Genomic DNA, 20,882 nt, shown 5'->3' on the forward strand with positions numbered 1-20,882 from the left:
GTTATGGTTACACAGTTTTGTACCACTGGCCCTGGAGATCCGTTGTCTCATTCTCACTTTCACCATATTATGATCGCTGTCGCATTCCGCACCTCTATATGTCCTTACATCCATGACATCAGAGGCATGTCTCTAATTGATTTAGACTCACAAAAACAACAATTTATTTTTCATTTTGTAACCATCAAATTGCAGAACACTTATCCTATGAATATGTAACATTCGAACCATCAATAATTATAGCAGTGTCACCATGCTTATATCAAAATTTCATTTAAAAATATATCCCTTCATACCATTAAATGTAAATAATCCTTTTATATACTGCCAGCATTTAATCATTTTGTCTTATTACATAAATGCATATAGTTCGATCTTTATTAGACCAAGTTGCTATACAATTGCTAATCCCATGCTCAACACTGAAACCTCAGGACCATTCTTTCAACTGTCTGCAGTGGATTATTCATCATGGCCTTAGATACTCTACATGTCAGAAGGCTGAGAAGTCCCATGTTTTGGTGGCAAGGGATTAAGTGAATTATCTTAGATTCATTCAACTTTACTTTACATTACTTCTGTGAGTTTTCCTGGGGTTTAATCTGGGCTGTTTCATTGCTGTTTATTTGAAGACAAACATCATTTTCAAGATGTTCTGGATTTGCTGACATTTACACTGTAGCAGCTTCGAGGCTGTTTGAACAAGCCTTCAAGATATTAGGTAGTAGTAATGATGACAGTCAATTATAAAGGAAATAATAGAATAACTTGGAGAAATATGGGTTGTTGCCATTGTTATCAGGAATTCAAACAGAGGCCAGGTGATAGCACAGTGAACATCTGGATTTTAGAAAACCTAATTCCTGAAAATGTGGAAGTTTGTCTGTCTTGATCTGAGTCTTTAAATAGATATTCAGAATTATTTTTCAGAAAAGATAAAAATACAATCTTAGCAATTCCCATGACTGATGTTTTCTGACACTAAGATACAAGTGTTGTGTGTGAACAGATTTAACAAAATCAGGATGAAGTGTTCATGTTAACCATGATAGCCTGGCTAACAGCTTCAAAAACAAACAAAAAGTATTCTATCTTACCCCATCTACCATAATGGCAATAAAGCATCGGCATGTCTCCCCTACTATTTACCACTATGGTGGTGACTGTAATCTGTGCTCAATGGAGTTTTTCTACGTTTTTCCCCATCACGACTCGTCGTTTATATGCTCGCAAATTGCTTCTCTCGGGTTATGTGGTTGCATGAGTATCATTAGGAAGGCCATGCCGTTTTTCGACCATGAGGAAGGCTACGTAAACGAGAAGGAAGCGTGAAGAATGGGTTATGTAACACCGGTAAAAGAATTTTTCAAAGTTCGTGTAAGGTTCACGATAAATTCGCAAGCAAATGAGCATTCATTTTATAATTACGGTATATAACATTAATGTGTATTATGTGAACTTGTGTTCGTGTGTGTTGCTTTGCTATCAGTTTTATGAACATAACCAAAAAAATTGACGTTATTGTAGGAAGTCGCCTTTCGAAACACTTAGCAAAGGTAGTATGTTTCTGAAGATGAGAGTATGACAACCGAAATAACCAAGAAAGTGACTCTGGATTCTTTACCTAATGAGATCCTATTAACAATTTTTAAATTCCTGGATAGTGTAGACGTGTGTTTGGCAGTAGCAAATGTGTGTGAACGGTGGAATTACATTACTCGTGATGTAACTTTGTGGAAGAATTTGAGTTTCATTTGCAACAAAAATATGAACATGAAGTACATTTCATCTGTTCTTTCGGAAATGCCTCTGATAAAGTGTGTAAAGCTTCAGTGGCGAACTGATGTAGATTTAATATTCCAGGAACTTTGCTGCAATTGCAAAGATATTCGTAAACTGGAATTGGTGTGTTGCGGACAGATGAAGGAAACTTGCATGCAACTTTTGGCTGACCATTTTCCAGATCTTGAAGTTTTGAGTCTGGAGAAATGTTGGGCCGTTGAACCGACCTGTTTTAACTTTGTTTGCAAATTTCCTTGCCTGAGGAGTCTAAATGTGTCACATTGTAGAAAAATGGATGGACCATTGCTTAGGGAGATTGTTGATATTTGTCTTTTCCTACAGCACATCAATGTAGATTATGTTAGAGGGCTTTATGATGAGGATGTCATATACTTATTGGAAGCAAAGAAGAGCAGTCTGTTGTCATTGGTATTATATGGTGAATGCCTTACTGATATGACATATTGCTACATGGAAAAGTGTAGTGTGTTACATACATTACATTTATCATCATGCCTTCAAATGACAGATAAAGGGTTAATGAGCCTCATAAAATTAAATTCACTGAAATCATTTAAACTGAGACTGGCAAAACACCTGAGTACAAAAGCATTGAAGAATTTCTTGTTAAGTGACAAGGCATCCAAACTAGAGTATCTAATTTTATCTCGGTTGCCTGGTAGGAATGACCTTGCGGCTCATAATATTTCCACAAATTGTATTCACGTGAGATATCTAGAGATTGTGTATTGTCCAAATGTCACAGATCGGAGTCGAGAATATGTTGCTTCTGGTTGTAAGCAGTTGAAGGTTCTGCATTTCAGACAAAATGGCCCTCCTTGTGGACTCGGTAACAGCAGTTGAAGATATGTTTTTATTTTACAAAGGGATGAAATATTCTCTTTTTTGGCATTCAGTAATGTCATCTACATCACTTGTAATTGGCATCTACTTACTGAATTAGAGCAGTATAGGCATTAAGACTACAGGAAGTTGTTAAAATATCACTGACCATACCAGTGGTCTTGGGCCAGAGAGCCTTGTATTTCAAGAATGTGTCTGTTTATTCCTAAATATCAATAATTTTTAGTTATACATCAGTGGGTTTCATTGTACATCCTTGCACAACATATTTCATTTATATTATTAAACAACTGCATGACACTGAAATATAATTTTATTCATTGTACAGTGTTGATGATATTGAAATAGAAGCAATATTATATTGCTATCTTTATATGTTAGTAGAGACAGTAGCAATATAGAGAGAGGTGTTTATTGTGATATCAGTTTCTTGCAGAAGTATTTATGTCGTGTTTATTATTGATGAATGCCAGTAGCTAAGGTATGTCATCCCATTTTCCACATTCACAATATTGTGTTTGCCATGCCTTTGTGTATTCTTAGTTTAGTTAGTTGGCTAATGATTGGGCATGGAAATTGATATTCAATGTACCATGGTACATTAGTTACTTGTTTCTGGTTTTTCTTGTTTGTATTGGGCTGGTAAAGTTTGTTTTATGCCATATGTGTACCACAGAACTTTTCAGGGTGTTTAAAAGTGTGACAGAAATGTAAGGGTAATTTCTACACCCAAACTAGAATATTTATTTGAACAGAGGCCAGGAAAAGCATCTGGTATGAATGTCAGGCAGTCACCCACACCAAAACAAAGAAAAAGTTGTAGGATTTGAAGTTTTCATGGCGATGAGTCTGAAGAAGGCTGTCTTCTAGGTTGTTGTGCCATGTAATCTGGTAGAAGTTTACCAACGTTTCAGAGGTCCTTGCTGCCTTCATCATGCCAACAGCACGTAGTTAAGTTATGGACATTCTGTTGTGGGACACACTGTATAATATTCTTTGACATGTTTAAAATTGATGAACTGATTGAAGAACATGGATACCAGTTTTATAGCTACCACCATAACATTACCTTTTTAATCCCACTAAACTAGTCTGGTCGCAGGCTAAAATATATTACAAGAGTAACACTGGTTGAAATGAATTTGAAATGGAAGGCATGAAAAAGATGTGGCAGGAATCATTGGAGCAAGTTTATTTTCTTTATTCAATGATTGCCACACAAAGATGTGCACTGCCAAGTGAAATTCCTTCTATTACTTATCTTGTGGAATTTTGTTATAGAATGTAGACACTGTGATACAAATGTTGTTTCTCAACCTTTAGGTGACACCAACAATGTGGGTAAATTATGTACAGCGTACAGAGAAGCTGATGAAGGAGAGCTGGGAAATGGAAACTTCTTTAGAAAATAGAGAACTTGTACATCCTCTTATTATCAGACTTGAACAGACATGAAGAATAACATGGTTCGGATGACTGGCCAGTCTTGCTAGAATAAATACTGTAAGTATTAACCAGTAACTAAAGCTTGTTTAATTGGAAAGAATGCCATCAAGTAATGGAGACAGCTGGTGGCCAGTGAAATTCTTTCCATGAGACAGCTTATATAATAATTTCATAACAAACATGACACTATTATATCTTTGCAACAATTATTTTGCATGAAATTAGGAGAGGTGCCTGTGTTACTTTAATATAGTATTCTACAAAATTCATAATTTGTTACTTTTGTTTACTTGAGATTGTGGTAGCAGAAAAAAAAATTAGTTTCTGATATTCATTGTTTCAGAATTGCTGTTTGGTTCCTCCTACCTGCCTCTTGTTTTATGTTTCATAACAGCTTTTATATTTCAGTATTTAAATGTATTTTGTACTCTGTAGCCTCAATTTCTTCTATGCAGTGGAACACTATATTTATGGAATCATTGTTGTTGAGAGAAAGATTTTGAAAAAGAAATGCATGACATCACCACTACATACTTTGCTCGTATTAAAGGGTGCCTCGTTTGGATATCAGTCAAGATACAAACTATGATGATTTGGGTTATTCATTGTTTCCCCAAGTCCCTCAGGCATATGCTGGGATTAGTACGTAGAATGAAGACCATGACTGCTTCCTCCTTCTGAATCCCTAGCAACTTGTCTTCATTTCTAAACCTTTTTCTGTGGTCGCCATTGGATTATACCATTATTTAAGAAAACAAATCATGTATAATGTATAACAAAAAAACAACAGTTTTATGAGTTGAAGTGTTTGAATAGTTTTTAATTTCAGTTGAAAGTAAAGTGATATATATTAATATAAATACTGTAAATTTTTGTTGACCGATTAGTATAGTATTGCCTTTAAAGAAAAATAATAAGGTAATTCATAATAAAAGAAACATATTAATTATGAAACGTAGTTTTTTACGTAACTCGTGTAACTGTACTTCAGCTGGCCTTGAATTGTGTATCTTAGTCAGTATACAATCTAGAATTTTCTGTATAACTATTCTACAAAGCTCTTTTTAGTCCTTGGTATGTGTTCTTATATTGGAGCATGCCCAACTTGAATCCTGTCATGAAAGAAAAAGAGAGCCTGAAGACATTTTTGTCTCCCCGTCGTCCTATGCATGGCAAGGAATCGATTATGCTATCGATCGGACCAGTTCCACATTCGTCCTTATACGAGGTGCGATCGGAAAGTTTAAAGACTTTCAATAGCGGGCGAACCGGATGTAGTACGAGCTTCTGCCGCTAGGCGGTGTGGCCTACATTCATAGTGAATCAGTGTGCCAGCCGGCATCATCGAATTAGCATTTGTTTCTTAGTTACGGGCGTTTTGGTAGTGCATTACACCGACCCTCCTGCGATTTCGGAATGGCGGATTTTCATGAACAAATCAAATTTTGCCAAAGACTCGCCAAAACGGCTATGGAAACCTATGATATGCTAAAGCAAGCATTTGGGGAGTCCGCAATGGGTCGTGCACAAACTTTTGTGTGGCATTCACGTTTTAAAAATGGCCGAACCTCTGTCGATGATGACGAGCGTTCTGGACGACCATCTTCGAGCACAACGCCCGAAAATGTTACGAAGATTCGGCAGGCCATTCACGAAGATCGACGTCGTACCATCAACGACTTGTGCGACATTGTTGGGATAGGCTATGGGACCTGTCAGCTGATTCTAAAGGAAGAACTCCACATGCGACGCATCATGAAAACGCGCCAGCGCACACCGCCCTCAAAGTTCGGCAGTTTTTGGCCTCAAACACCATGGCCGTCATCCCGCACCCTCCTTATTCGCCGTGTGACTTCTTCCTCTTCTCAAAGATGAAAATTCAGATAAAGGGAAGGAGATTTGAGACGATAGAAGAGATTCAGGCAGAATCGCAGATGGTGCTTGACAGGCTGACAAAGAAAGATTTCCAGGGATGCTTCCAGGCTTGGCAGCGGCGCTGGGATCGTTGTGTTCACTCCCAGGGGAACTACTTCGAGGGTGGTGGATGAATTTAATACCTGAGATAAGTGTAGGAGTTTGTATAGGCGCAGTCTAGAAACTTTCCGATCGCACCTCGTTTTGTCACCGTTATACAGAATGAAAGTAGTTTGTTTATATTGTGTAATACTTAGATGAACGGGGTTTTGATTATGTTAAACATTATTATTAAACTGTGTTTTGAAAATATCTGTATAGTACGTGGTAATCGGTTTGCGTAAGCGAACACCACGAATAGTGGTTTGCAGTTGTTAGCCAATCACCAAGAAAGCCGTGACAATACCAAATGGAACATAGACACTATGCTCTCTTTCCTGTCTCTCGGGACGGTCCTATTTAGTTTTTTCTTTGGAGTTTGATTGTGGTATGTTTGGAAAAGTGTTCGGAGTATCGTCTTATTATCAAAAATGTTTTGATACAATGTTGTTATCATGCAGGATGTATTGTTGACAATGCGAAATGTGTGCTAAAATTTTGTTTTATTTTCCCGCCGAAGTAATCTTACAGCGAAGATTTCATGAGAGCACAGCCAGCTACACATACCAACAAGATATAAGCATCAGTAGATTTGATGCATAGTTAACAGCAGGAATGTAGGCAGTTGCGATTGTGATACTTGATTAAGCCTCGAAAATGTTGAATACGAAAGATGTAGATAACGATGTAGCGTGTAACATGAGTGAAATATGTCGTTTATGCTTATCAAAGGATGGAGGCATTTTGCCAATTTTTGGCGAAGAAGAGAGTGGAAATCAAAATGTTCCCCTTTCATTTAGAATATTGGCTTGTGTCTCAATTGAGGTTTGTATTATTTTGTTACTTTTAAAAGTGTAACGTAATTGTACATTCCCAGTTTTGAAATATGTATGCCCCTCTCAGCGTTTGTAGAGTTATGAACTAGATTAAAATATGTGAATTAATTGTATTTGGTTCGTTTGTTTAGGTATCGGTGAGTGACGTACTTCCAAAACTGATATGTCAGAATTGTTTGTCTCATGTGAACACATGGCACATGTTCAAACGGGTGTGCGACTCTTCTCAGGTGACACTGAAGGATTGGTTGAACAAACATCAGGAACAAGCAGAGCCAGAAAAGGTTAGGAAATTTTAGGATATTCTCGCCTGTGTATGAATTCTTTTGATTGGTTCATGAACTAGAATGAAGTTCTGTAAGTAAAGTAAGTACTTTATAAATTTGAATGCCAATAGTAAGTTTTTAAGCTTTTATCAACAGCTGCTGTATATGGAGAAGTGTTACACATATTTGTCTTGTCTTGTCATTGTTTTGAAGGTTGTCTCTCCCACCATCGTTGCAAACTTAGATTTTATTGAAGTTTTAATAATATTACACATTATGTTACAAATGAATCTTGCTTTATTTGTTGGATGGAACATTACACAATTTAAACAGTTTTTTTTACTCTCTTATAATGGATTGAGGCACAAAATATGCAATGGAAGATAGCATGCTCACACTTTGGTTTGCATAAAATTCTGTTTAATGTTGAAACTAGCTTTGTTGTTAGTTATTAAACAGAAGTATATTGCACTTGTGACTCAGAGGAAGTAAAGTGTGCTAGTGTTTAGTTTAGTGGTTCTAAGGTAGGTTATAAGGTAGAAATGGGAGATTCTTGACGTTGACAGTATACTCCTATAAAGGTATCATTGTCACCTGTTCTGTTGCTGCATTAGATTTTAATTTGGCGAAGGGGGACAAAGGATGGAACTGCTTCATGAGGTGTTTGTCAGATGGGTTACATAAAGGTAAAGAGTGACCTCTTGCTTGCTCACCATGAAACAATGAGATGGTTTGTTTACTTCTGTTGAAAGTTAATGTGAGTGGTCTTATAAAAGTGACATAATTTATGCTGAGAAGTGATTCAAGTTCTAGGGTGTGGAAATAATCTTTTCATTGAATACATGTTACTGAGTAGTCAAATAAACTTATATGGACATAGAGTAATATGTTTTATCCTAGCAAGAATTTTAATACTTAAATGCAAACCATGGATAATGTCCCATCAAGAATTATAATAATCTCCTCCCACATAAAGAATCATAATTGAAGACTATTCTAGTTTATGTTTAAAATTTTCTTCTCTGACTCTTCAGTTTTTCAAAATAAATAATTTTCAGTATTCAGTCTATGTACTATGGTTATATCTATAATGCTTGGTACAGTTTCCCACACATTACTGTTTGTAACTTAGTATTATATACATGTTTTTCTGTAGTGCATGTCCAATGATTTGTCAGTGGTATGTCCACAACTTATTTTAACACATACCACTGCATTTCAGACATACATTGTTAGATATCTTTAAATGTACAGAGTCCCGATCCAGTTTTGTATTCTACTTACTGTTGTTTCTGGGTCTTTCAGAGACTTTAATTTTTCTTGTGCCATCCATATTACTGTTTGAAGCATGAGATACCGGCTAGAAAATGATCATTTTGCACAGGAATTTAATTGCAGGCTACTGCATAATCTGATGCGTGTTTAATCTACATTATAAAATGTTAGCAGTTAAACCAATATGTTCTGAATAGCTGCATGAGTTGGTACTTCCCGACATGGAAACATATTTAACAGGAACTTAGATTTTGTGACTCATATTGAAGTTCACTTTCAATGATTTCTGTAGTAACATTCTAAGTTTCAATTTGAAAAAACATCCTGTGCGTGTAGATTAATTTCTACACACTTCCTCATACATTAAGATCACATACTGTTAGTAGGATTTGAGATCCTCACAGTGGTGGGTATGAAGATTGCTATCTTCTGGATTGTAGTGCCTGATGATGGGGTCAGGGAACCTTGGAAACATTGACAAATTTATACCAGACTACATAGTAATGCAACCCAGAAGACAGTCATCTTCAGACTCACCGCTGTGAGAACCTCAAATCCTACAAGAGGCCTTAATTACGTGTATGGATTAATGTATTTTTGGCCAGAGTTTATTACTAAATAATGTAATTAGTTGCATATTTTACGTAATAATTATGAAACAGTGGGTACTGAATACTATACTAGCTTTGTTCTTTTTCGATGAAAATTGTTTTAATTTATTTTCTAACAGTTTCTTTTCTTTTAGTATGTTGATTTTTTGCTCATTGTATTGCTTTTTAATACTCTTGAGATCTGTTAGTAGAATATGTATTTGTTGAACTTACATACATTGTGTTCTGACTTTTTTTTAAATGAAGTTAAAGGCATAATGTGTAGGTATCGTAATGGCTTCTTTGGACAATTGCTGGATCAGTTACATTTGCTGATGATGAGTTCACATGTTTTGGAACTGTTTTTAGTCTTTCTGCATTTGGGCTGTAATAGGCCTCTCAGTAATTGATGAGTTACAAACTGGACAACCAGGGTTCAACTTCTGATAGGAGCATTCAAATTTTTCTCTTCACGACCACACCAGAATGGCTCCAGGATCCACCCATACTCCTATGTGACTACTTGGCTTTTTTCTGTGTTGGTGAAGTCACCTTCATGTAATGCTAAGATTAAAATTCTATGAATATGGAGTTTTGCTGTCACCCTTTTTATCTCTGGGCACCATCCAAATAATTTTTGAAATTTGAACAACTTATAAGTAAGCTTTATGTACAGAACAAAATAACAGTGTGATGACAGGAAAATATGTACACTATTTGCTGTTTTGTTTGATATCTAGTTCCGAGGTCAAGGAAGGGAGGAGCTATACCACCACTCACCCCAAACGCCTACATGGCGTATAGTGGGACAAACTTTACGTTACTTTACTTTACTTTACTTTACTTATCTTATTAGTTTCTGGCAAATCATTTGATATGGCTCTGAATCATAAACAAAGCATAATTTTGTATGTATTCCAAAATTAAGGTTGTATCTGACAACTTTTCTTGTTAAAACCAACCACAAAAAGCACCAACTGGCTTAATTGTTTACAATAAAATCTGCTGTCCATTATAATTACTTTTAAAGGAAATTAAAACAGTAAAGTTGTCTCTGTGTGAAGGGAAATGAAATTACAGAAGCTTCATGCATTCTTAGCTTCTGTACTAGATGGAAGTGGCCAACCATGTTCCAGCCACTGTATCCAAAGGAAAGACCCAAGATACCCGTTGGATAGGAAGCTCGTATGGATGTAGTAGCCCTGCCTCTGCTGAGAATTGAAGCTTATTCGTCTGGGATCTGTTGTAGTTGCGAGAAGACTGATAGAGAAGTGAGCATTTTGACATGTGAAGAGAGTGCATTTTATGTACTTACATCTGTATACGTTCTCACATAAATTTAATAAGTAGTTATAGAAAATCTGGAAGAATTGGAAAATAGCAAGATAGAGCTGGCAATACATGGTGTAGCTGAAGTAGCCAAAAAAACTATGAGACTGGTTGTGACTGTTCCAGTAAGGGTTGCTTTGAAGAGGTACTTTTGATCAGGTATCCGAAACTTGTTTTTTAAGTTAGCTCAACATATGATGTCACTTATTTCTTGTAAAAATTTCGTCACAAGACACTGCCTTTTGCTTTTATCTTGGAATTTGTCCATTCCCTTTTTAATTTTCGCTGCAATCGGAATAAAGTTTAAACCATTCCTGGTTGACTATGAGGGAAAGCATACCTTTCCAATTTCTGTTAACACTGTTTAACTCAGTTGCAAGCACTGTACTGACAAAGTTAAAACTCCAGTGAGGGGTTCAACAAAAGAATAACTATACACTTTCACTGGATTCCAATGATGTGTTCAATGTCTCACACCCTCAACCATAAGCTAATCCTCAGGTAGAAGGCATTCATCAGTCAGAAATTCAAAACAACAAAATACTAACTGTAAAAGTTTCCCATAAAAGCATTGAAGCTAAGTGCATGCATGCATGCACCTGTCCAACTTACAACAAAAGGGGTGACCAAGTTCCAGGATAAAGGGGTGTCCAAGATATAGAGTATTGTGGATATGTAAAATTATAGGATATTCGCCGGTTCCAATTAAAAGTGTCCAATATAGAGGGGTGTCCAGGATATAGGGGTGTCCAACTAGAGGGGTTTTACTGTATTAGAAACCTAATGTTTTCTCTTCATTTACACAGACTTTGATTTTTGACTTAAATCTTGTCCATGTAGTTTGGCAGAAATATCCTAGGCGGAACATACTCGTATGTTTGTGAGCTACTACCTCCAAATCACATGAAGATTGAATCTTTCCATGAAGTATCTCATCAGAAACAAAAAGTTAAATAAATGTGGTTAAACTTGAAATATGATTTTTTTCCAGTTATGTTTGCCCTTGAAATTGTTAGGCACACTTGTTCTGGTGTCTTAAAATTACTTTCTTATATTATATCATGTTCCTTCTGCCATGTTATGTGTTTCTTAGATGAAAGTGCATTGTGTTGCTACTCTGTTTCATGTAGACCCTGCCAGTTTGGCAGTACACATAGAACTAACTAACTAACTAAATGGCTTACGGAACCTGAAGGTGTATCATCGAATTAATCAAAGCCTTCCACTGGTTTCTATCCTGGGCTAACAGACTCCAGTTGCCTTCAACTCTTATCTCCCGTAGATCCTACTTGATATTATCTTCCCATCTACGTCCATCCATTTGTATAACACTTCTCTCTTAACAGAGTCATAGGCTTTTTTGAAGTTATAAACAATTGATGTACTGTCCCACTGTACTCCTATTTTTTCTCTAGTATCCCACAGATGCAGAAGGTCCGATCAGTTGTTAATCTGTTATGTCTGAACCCACACTGATGATCCCCAATAATTTCATTCACATATGGATGTAGAAGTTTTTATAAATATCTACATTGTGGTTGAAGGTTTCAAGAAAATTTTAGGTATACCATACAAAATCAGTTAAAATGTCCAAATTAACTGTGTGATGTCAACAGACTGACACAGCTTGTTGCCCAAGAGAATTTTATTGAGTTTAGTTGCCATGAAAGCTTCAAGTCTGAAAGTTGAAGTTGTGGAACCAAATGTTCTGCGCTCAGTATAGGAGATCCTAATTATTCAAGTCTTTGTTATCTGTTTTCCTCCATATGGGGTCAAATTGAGGAACTATACATAAAATTTCCCCACAATTCCAAGGATTACAATAATGGATGATGAATTTTTCAACAGAATATGGTTCCCATCTAGTGCACTTCAACCATTTTCTCCCAGTCTCCTACTCAGTGGGAATGCCAACAGCAACAGAAAGCTCAAGGCTTTGCTCATCTATAGGATCAAAAATTCAAGATCCTTGAAAGAATGTTGTTAAATCTTCACTACTTGTGATTTTGTTGAAATTTTCTTTCCATAAGAAAAAAAGTGTGCAGAGGAGAATCTTGATTTAAAGATTTTTTAAATTTTGAGTAATGCCATTGCTCATGTGCTTGATTATTTGTGTTTAAGGTAGCCGTCTTATGGGTTGTAGTGCCATGTAGTCTACTCTAAGTTTACCAGCGTTTCAGAGGTCCTTGCTTCCTTCATCATCAGGGTATGATGGAGGCAGCAAGGACCTCTGAAATGTTGGTTAGTTTCTACCAGACTGTGTGGTGATAAAACCCAGAAGACAGCCGTATTTGTAGTGACTGCCGTGGCATTAGTTCAAAATGTGTGTAGGATTTGTGTTATGGGTTGTTGGGAAACTATTCCTTGTTAAATATGTGGGTGGGATACTGCATTATGTTTCAAAACCATCTTGATATATGAAAAACTTGTTCGTTGTAGACCAGGATACTCCAGATCAGAGTAGATCTACCCTGCATGATGAAAATGAATCTTTGGCTGACGAATACACAATTTATTTTTTATAGGAGCAGAGACTCATAACTCAGTTCATCTAAATTGTGTATTTATTTAGCACAGTTAAACTGAACATTTTAACTGTTTGTATATGGGGCACTTTAAAGATTAAATAAATCAAACATACATTATGTAGATTTTGGGCTTTTGGGTTATGATGTCATGTAGTCTTGTTGATTTTTACAAACATTCTCTAGGCCTCTTGGTTGGTAAACACCTATACGCCTGCATGGCATTACAACCTAGAAGAACATTATCCACATTTTCACCACTGTGAAAATATGAAGTGTTATATACTGATGCAGTTGTATGAGATTAAATTGAGTGTGCAATTGTTACAAACCATGAGTACTGAGGAATGTGCCCAAAGATATAAAGATGGGAAAGTGATGTTAAATTTTGATAATGACATGAGATACAGAACATACATTTATACAATGACCCTGGCCATAGAAGAAGTCTTTATTTCTTCCTTTCTTCTCTTCCTCCTCCTCCTTCTTCTCCTCCTCCTCCTTTTTCTCCTTCTCTTCCTCCTCCATTTTAAATTTGCTTTTACAATGACATTCTCATTTTGGTTATTTTAAAATGACAGGCATGGCTATTGATCCTCTGCTGGTGCAACATGATTTCTAGTTTTGTGAATAATAATATTTATCCATATATACTTTGTGTGAGTACCCATCCAGCAGATTTGAAATATTAAATATTAGTGGTAAGTCCTATTATCTTAATTGAAACTTCCTTTTCCCACAGACTATAGAAGTAAAGCAGGAACCACCCGTTGGAGATGATATGATAGAAATACACGATGACGTGGAACCATGTGAAAGTTCTGTAAGTATTGTGACTACAGAATTGCAGCAGTAATAACTTATAGCAACAACATAAATTTATTTAAAATGGTTATATTGTGTCATGATGAATTTAGTTATCTTAAGTAATGTGTGTGTTATAGTTGGTTTTGGTTGGTGGAATTTTCAAGGGGAAGGCTAGGAGCGAGTCACTTGTGCAATCGTATAATGCTGACTGCACCGAGGACCTTATCGGACGGAACGCCCAAACAAAAGAAATACACTGACTGTACCACCTCAGGTACACGGAGTAGGCCCGTCCACCAGCTCCACTAGCTTTTCCACCGACCAAAAACTACTGCGCTGAATATACAGTTGTTAAATTTACATAGAACAATCTTTTCTATGTATATAGTGGTATTTGTTGTACTATTAGATTTCAGGACACTATACTGGGTGATATAAATTGAGACTGGTTATTATTTTCAGGTTTTACATGACATTAAACAGGAAGATATAGAAGTTTGTGATGTATGTGATGAAGTAGAAGACTTAAATATTGAAGTTCTGGATGATCCATTAAGTTTAACAGTTGCAGATTCTGATAGAGTACTGCCAGTAAGATCTGTCAAGAGTGAACCCATTGATGCTGAACTTATATTAGAGGAACATTCCAGTACAGAAACTTTGAAGGAAACTGACAAAGTAAATCCTTTTGTTGCTGATGGGCTCCATTGTTTCGATGGAACAAATAATGTATTAATTGAAGGAGAAGAAGGAATTAAACAGGAGTGTGGCAGTCCAAAGAAGAAACCAAAAAGAAGGAAACCTCTGACTCTTCGAAAGAAGAGGCTTTCCTCTGCACCGTCAGAAGTCACTCAGGATGAGAACACAGTTCTGTCAGATCCAAAGCAGCCATACTTTTGTTTCCCTGCAGCTGATGGAAAGCAGCATTATTATTGTATTCCATGTGGGAAATCATTTCCATTAAGGTCCTATTATATGAGGCATGAGAAAGTTCATCGTAAATCCCGCCACATTTGTGGTTATTGTGACAGGCAGTTTTCATGCAAATTTAATTTAGACAGACATGTAAAGTTACATACTGGACAGAAATCGTATACTTATCAAGATTGTTCCAAAGAGTTCCAGAACAAGTCTGAGTATATGAAGCACAAGAACGCTTGTAGCGCTTTTACTGCCAAGCCAGAACCTTTAAAACCTGAATCAACTTTATCTTTGATAGCAGACTCTATCATTGGAGGAGACTCTTATCCTTGCTATATCTGTAGACAGACATTTGATAGTATTCATAAATTGAAAATGCATAGAAGAAGTCATGATGAGTTCTGTTGTCATAGATGTGGCAAGTCTTTTGATGGTGGAATAGCCCTCAGCAATCATTTGAGAACACACAATTTTGAAGGTTTCAGACGTTATTCATGCAAGATATGCAAGAAAACTTTTAGCAATGTTACATCACTGGTGAGTCACAAGAGATTCCATACAATGAGAGAAAATGCTGCTGCTGTAACAGCTTCTAAAGCTAGTACCAAACCCATTACTCTGATTTCAAAACCAGCAATAAAGAATCTGAATGTGAGTCATATTAGTGGTCCAGTTCAAGGTTATAATTGTACAGTTTGTAAAAAATGGGCCAAAACTCAGTCTGTTCTCAGAAGACACATGACGAGTCATACAAAACTTAAATTGTTCTCTTGTGTAATCTGCAGTATATCGATGGGATATGCGTCATCTTTGCACAAACACATGCGGATTGCTCATAATGTGGAAATGAGCTACAAGGATATCCATTCAATGTTCAGGATGCCAGCACTTGAAGAACAAGAAGCATTGTGCATGCTAGAGCAAGTTAATAAGACATCTGTCGATAAAAATAAGAAGCCAGAAGGTGGAAAGTAAGGAGTGGTCACAGTTGATGATCCAAATGAGGACCTCGACGATACAGAGTCTGTAGTTAAGTACAGCTGCATGTGCAGTATCTGTTTTAAGACATTCTCGAACAAAATACTACTTGAGAACCATATGAAGATTATCCACATGGGTGGGAGGGCATACAAATGCAACATTTGTTCCAAAATATTTGCTTACAAGCATTTGCTAGTGAAGCATGCCAAGATTCATCCAGGTAAAGACCATGATTATTCCTGCAGTGTATGTTCAAGAACATTCCCAGATATGAAGACCTTGAATAATCACAAGGGCGTTCATACTCGATCAAGATATTATACATGTCCTATTTGTTCAAAATCATTTAATGGTTTAAAGAATTGGGAACAGCATCAGAAATTTCATAATTCATCCATAAGGTTCAGATGTAAGTTGTGTGGGAAAACATTTTTATCAAAATCTGATTTATATGAGCATAAAAAGATGCACATTAAGCTCAAGATATATACATGTGGTGTTTGTAAAAACTCCTATAACAGTACATCAACGTTAAACAGACATAAGCGAAAGAAGCTTGGAGAAGACCGGTGTTGTATTTGTAACATTTGCAATAAGACTTTCACTGATTCAGTATCGCTGAGTAAGCATAAGCTGATTCATTTGAAGAGAGAATTTGGTAATATGGAAGAAATGTCGGATACTTTGGCAGCACGGAAGGCTTCTAATAATACTGGCTCTGTAAATTTACTTGGGAAATTTCACTGTCTGTTATGTCAGAGAGATTTCCCTGATCAGATTTCTTTAAGTAAGCACAAAGGATGGCATTCTAGGACACCTTTGGAGTCTGAACTTCCAATTCCATTTAAAGGAAAGAAAATGTATGTATGTAGTTACTGCAACAGATCATTTGCTAATAGTGGATCACTGTCCAAACACAGGAAACTAAATTGCCCCCCTAAAAGAAATTACGTTAAGAGTCTAATACCCACAGCGTTGATCCCAGGAAAATCTGCGTTTTCAGTAAAACCAGCGCTGCCGTCAATGAGAACAGCGACACAAGTAAAACAAAGTATTCTTTCAGGAAAACCAAACATTTCTTCATTTGCAAATGTTCCAAAAACTGAAAGAGCAAGATCCTTCCCTTGCCTGATGTGTGAGAAAATCTTCAGCAATAAGAAAGCTTTGATAAGACACAAAGGATGGCATTCAAGGTGTCCCACCCTAGGGAGGGAACAGTTGCCACCAGTTGACTGTCTACCAGAAAACACTGTTAGGAACGTGACAGAGGAGCAGGTGGCATCGAAACGCCGCACTTGTAATGTATGTTTCAAAGTTTACAGTTCAGCATCGACTTTGAGCAGACACAAACGATTACATACAAGGAAAATTCTTACAAACATCAAGAGTATAAAAAAAACACTTCCTGTAGTCAGAAATAATAAAGAAGCAGGCCCTGAAGGTTTGCATGCCTGCCAATATTGCAGGAAATTATTCCGATTCAGAAGGCACCTAGTAGATCATGAACGTGTTCACACAGGAGAGCGTCCTTTCTCGTGCAACCAGTGTTCATTGTCATTTTCAAGAAGGGCAATCTTGTGGCGTCACAAAAAGACTCATTTAGGTTTTTGACCATTTTCCTGCACTGTTTGCTCTAAATCGTTCCTCATGAACTTTCAACTTAATCAACATTTGGCTGAAAAACACATGCCCAAGGAAATATATGCGTGTCGTAGATGTGTCAAAACTAAGAATTTATTTAGTGGTACTGGGTAGTGTGCATGCTTTGTAATTGGAGATTGAAGCAGATTATATAATAAAATAAAAATCTTTTGTTAAAATTTTGTGGCACAATTTCTTTGTTTTTGTAGAGTTTTTTTTGGCAAACAGTTTACATTTGTTTCTTTGTACCATATCAGGTGGCCCCAAGGTGCATAATGCCTTTCCAATCTGTATGCCATTCAGACTTATGGAAGGAGTGTGCGGAAGTATTGCTTCATGCATTCTTAACCTCGGCACTGGATGGAAATGAGTGCGCTGATCGCACTATCCCAAAGGAAAACTGTTGTACCCATTGCGTAGGAGGCTGCTTGGGACCCAGAACTGGTCTGGACAATTGTGATGAATAGAATGAACTCTAGTCATCCAGTGATAACGAATGACAACTTAGAAAACATTTTTTATTGTAGAAATCATAGCAAATTTTATTTCTAATTTTCACATCTAAAATATCTGTTGAGCTCAGGTAATATGACGCTTGATAGAACAGTGTGCATCCTTTTCATTCACTGTTGCTTATGTTCTCAACATCCATAGCATGAGATTTATAGTGTGAGAGGTATGTCAAGAGTGTCGCAAAGGCATGCGAATAAAGAGGTTATACATTTTTAAAGGCTTAAAATGTTGATTCACTTTTTAGTAGGACTATGGCAAAAAAGTTTCTTCAGTGCCCACCACAAAATTCTGAAATACACTTGAGACTTAGCAGCAATTGCTTTTCCATTTTTGCCAAGCATGAATCGTTTTATTCATGATTGCTGGGAACATTTTGTTTGTTTCTTTGGTGTAAATGTTATCATAATCTGGAAAGTTCTATTCTCGAACGAGAGAGAGCAGAACTTAAGTTCTTCAATACGAATATTTATTCTGCTAAAAGCATTTTTAAAAAAACAGTATCCTAGTAGCAGAAGCCTGATGATTTGTTCAGGACTATAACGGGCTAACATTTTTCATTTGGTGTTCTTTCATTAATATAATCAACGATACCACTGCAAAATCAGTGTTCTTTTAATAAGTAATATTCCGGTACATTATCTCAGCTAACCACTGATTGAGAAAAAGATGGTGTAGCGTAATGGTGAAAAGTGACAAAAAGTATGTTTGTGAGACCTTGATGATTAGACAGCTAACATTAGCGGGGTACCAGATACATGGAACATTTCATTCCTGGTTTATTTAATAACGCTTCTAATAATTCTAATTATTTAGCTTAGAGTGATAATATGGTAGGTGAATAATGAATTGGAAAGTTTGTGGCCTAATTTACGGCTCTATTCCGGGATTTTGTGGATGAGCTTACGGAGATCACGAAAAACTGCGCTCAGAATAGGCTGTCTCCGGGCCGAGATTTGAACTCGGGACTTCGCGAATAACGAACTTCAATGCTTAGCACTGGGTCATGACGTTCGGTGACATCTTAACAAATTTGGCCTCCAGTCTACTGACGAGGAAGATAAAGTAAATCTATCTTCTGTAAGTATACTTGACTTCCAATCAAGAAGTATGCAACAAGATACATACTTAAAATATCAGCATTAACCACAATAACTTTCCTGTAAGTAAATGCCTCAGTGAAGATAGCCGATAACCCAGCAGAAATTGGAATCTGACACCTGAGTACACATTTAGATGTTGCTGCTACTACGACGTGCTCGGTGAATCATTGTGTAATAGATGACGTAACTTTAACTCTTTAAAAATATATTATTTGAGGAAATCAGTGTTGCAGTAGATAGGTAATGTTTCACGCATTCGTGCGTGTTCAACCAGACAAAGAAGCGGATATCAAACAGCGTGAAAGTTGCTGCTTGTTCTCGGTTTATTGATTGCTGTCACTGATTGCAGAATTTAACATAGAGAAGCTTGGACGAATATATTGAGCTGAATTACTCTAAATTAACCCACGACGATGTAATAGATTTATTATGTGTTATTAATTTCTTTGTACAAGGTCTTCCTTAAAACCTTGATAAATTACTGAGGTACTTTAGAATTTGCCTGCTTGTGTGGAACCAAAAAGTTCGATACTATGTTTACAAAAGCCCGCCATCGACCCGGTCCTATACCAGTTTTTTATTTACATTTCTCCGGACAAATTATCAGTTATTCAGCAGATTAATTTCTGTTAATTTATTGGCGAGTGAAGGAATTACCTACCCCAAAAGTATAATTATTTACAGAAAGATCGATAGTATATCGATACGAGAACAATAGTGTGTGGTAGCACTGTTTTACGGTTTTATCGCATTTGGTGATCAAATATTTTTCGAGTCTGGTCGTGCTGTAGTGTTTATTGAGAAGGTTTAAATTCTCATTCTGTGTAATGTGATCCGAAAACGAGAATCTATCCTCTCAAACAGACGGATGTGACGAATATTGCCAGGTGCGTATTAAAGCAGAACAGAACATATTACCCATGAACGCGGGAGAAGGGCGGTCACGTCTTCTTGGCAGCCATTGGTCCTACGTAAAGGTAAGATTTAAGAACGTGTGTATCCGAAGTTAGTTTATGTAATTTATTGTGCTGTGGGCAACTTCAGGCATGTGTCTTCATAATACCATTCTTTGTGGTTACAATAGTTTTGTTGTTTCTCGGCACTACAACCCTGTTGTGGGTTTTCGCCGCCTCCTTTTCGTAGGTTTCTTGGTTTTGGTTGTGCATGAAGTAGTGAGTGACCAGCCCACTAACTGTGCACAATTTCTACTCTCAGCTGATTTGACTGCCAGAGCAATCTAGCAGTTAATCAGGAGGCTTTTGGGTGAGAAATGGCCGCTGAATTTTGTTTACGAAACATCTTGTATCATGCTCGAAAGGTTCTTTTACATGCCGTAAATCTACGACAGGTTATAGACAGGCATAACACAATTACTAACTCAATGCAAAAATGGCACAAGTCGAAAGCCTTTCAGCGCAAGAGCGTCCTAAGTAAGAAAATCATTCACTGTCACACGTGACATAAGCGTAGACGGGCTCACGTGGAAACAACAGAGAGCAGATAGACTTGGACAGACACAGAAAGATATAGTCCAAAACAGGTATAGTTATGCGCAGTAGGAACAGATATAAATTTATGCAGCAAACGGCATACTGATTTATGATGTCATATATAGATACAAATAAATAGTATAAGGAACAAGTCAAACAGTATTCTACTTTATCGCATCTTTGCCACTGAAATAACTGTTTTCAAAATACATAATTGTGACTGGAACTTTTAAGCACGTCATTAACACTTAAAGCGAAGTTAATAGAATTTATACAAATCATAGTGAATTCAACTAGCATGTACTTTTTTGGTCAGAATAACCCTGATTCAGTAGGGACCACAACGCCAAAAGAATGAGCGTGCAGTAAAGTAATGCTTTTAAGACACTTTTATGGTTCAATGAAGTGACCTTTGCGAAAGGTCAGAATGTCATGGCCGTGGCTTCCATGCACTGCATGCAAAAGCTTTTCAAATCTTAATAAATCATGCCCAAGACTGACTG

The 20,882-nt window shown here is 36.8% G+C and overlaps 3 protein-coding genes and 1 long non-coding RNA gene across 6 annotated transcripts in view; all 4 read left to right on the forward strand.

Annotated features, from left to right (window-relative positions):
• Positions 1-1,133: 1,133 nt before the first annotated feature.
• LOC147873410 (F-box/LRR-repeat protein 4-like) lies at positions 1,134-4,890 on the forward strand. The gene has a single exon (XM_087351089.1). The coding sequence runs from the start codon at positions 1,582-1,584 to the stop codon at positions 2,644-2,646; it is 1,065 nt and encodes a 354-aa protein (XP_087207215.1). The 5' UTR covers positions 1,134-1,581; the 3' UTR covers positions 2,647-4,890.
• On the forward strand, positions 4,010-15,629 carry LOC147873411 (uncharacterized). Of its 3 annotated transcripts, none has more exons than XM_087351084.1 (4): positions 4,010-4,149; positions 7,073-7,225; positions 13,669-13,749; positions 14,196-15,629. In XM_087351084.1, exons 2-4 carry the CDS (start codon positions 7,142-7,144, stop codon positions 15,627-15,629), a joined length of 1,599 nt encoding a protein of 532 aa, XP_087207210.1. In that variant the 5' UTR covers positions 4,010-4,149; positions 7,073-7,141. The 3 variants fall into 3 exon arrangements, with proteins under 3 accessions (XP_087207210.1, XP_087207209.1, XP_087207211.1); XM_087351083.1 differs by lacking the exon at positions 4,010-4,149 and adding an exon at positions 6,427-6,930; XM_087351085.1 differs by lacking the exons at positions 4,010-4,149; positions 7,073-7,225 and adding an exon at positions 10,191-10,343.
• A 69-nt stretch (positions 15,630-15,698) lies between these two features.
• On the forward strand, positions 15,699-17,455 carry LOC110827846 (uncharacterized). Its single transcript, XM_087351087.1, has one exon. It carries the CDS (start codon positions 15,699-15,701, stop codon positions 17,244-17,246), a length of 1,548 nt encoding a protein of 515 aa, XP_087207213.1. The 3' UTR covers positions 17,247-17,455.
• A 1,266-nt stretch (positions 17,456-18,721) lies between these two features.
• LOC147873412 (uncharacterized) overlaps positions 18,722-20,882 on the forward strand; it is a 110,485-nt gene continuing 108,324 nt past the window's right edge. Inside the window, exon 1 of the long non-coding RNA XR_015535737.1 lies at positions 18,722-19,866. This is a non-coding gene — a long non-coding RNA (uncharacterized LOC147873412). The remainder of the gene's footprint in view (positions 19,867-20,882) is intronic.

This window comes from Zootermopsis nevadensis, unplaced genomic scaffold (assembly GCF_977971745.1).
Source record: "Zootermopsis nevadensis isolate Lab colony 2312 unplaced genomic scaffold, Znev_1.0 Znev_ptg000018l, whole genome shotgun sequence".
Lineage (NCBI taxonomy): Eukaryota > Metazoa > Arthropoda > Insecta > Blattodea > Termopsidae > Zootermopsis > Zootermopsis nevadensis.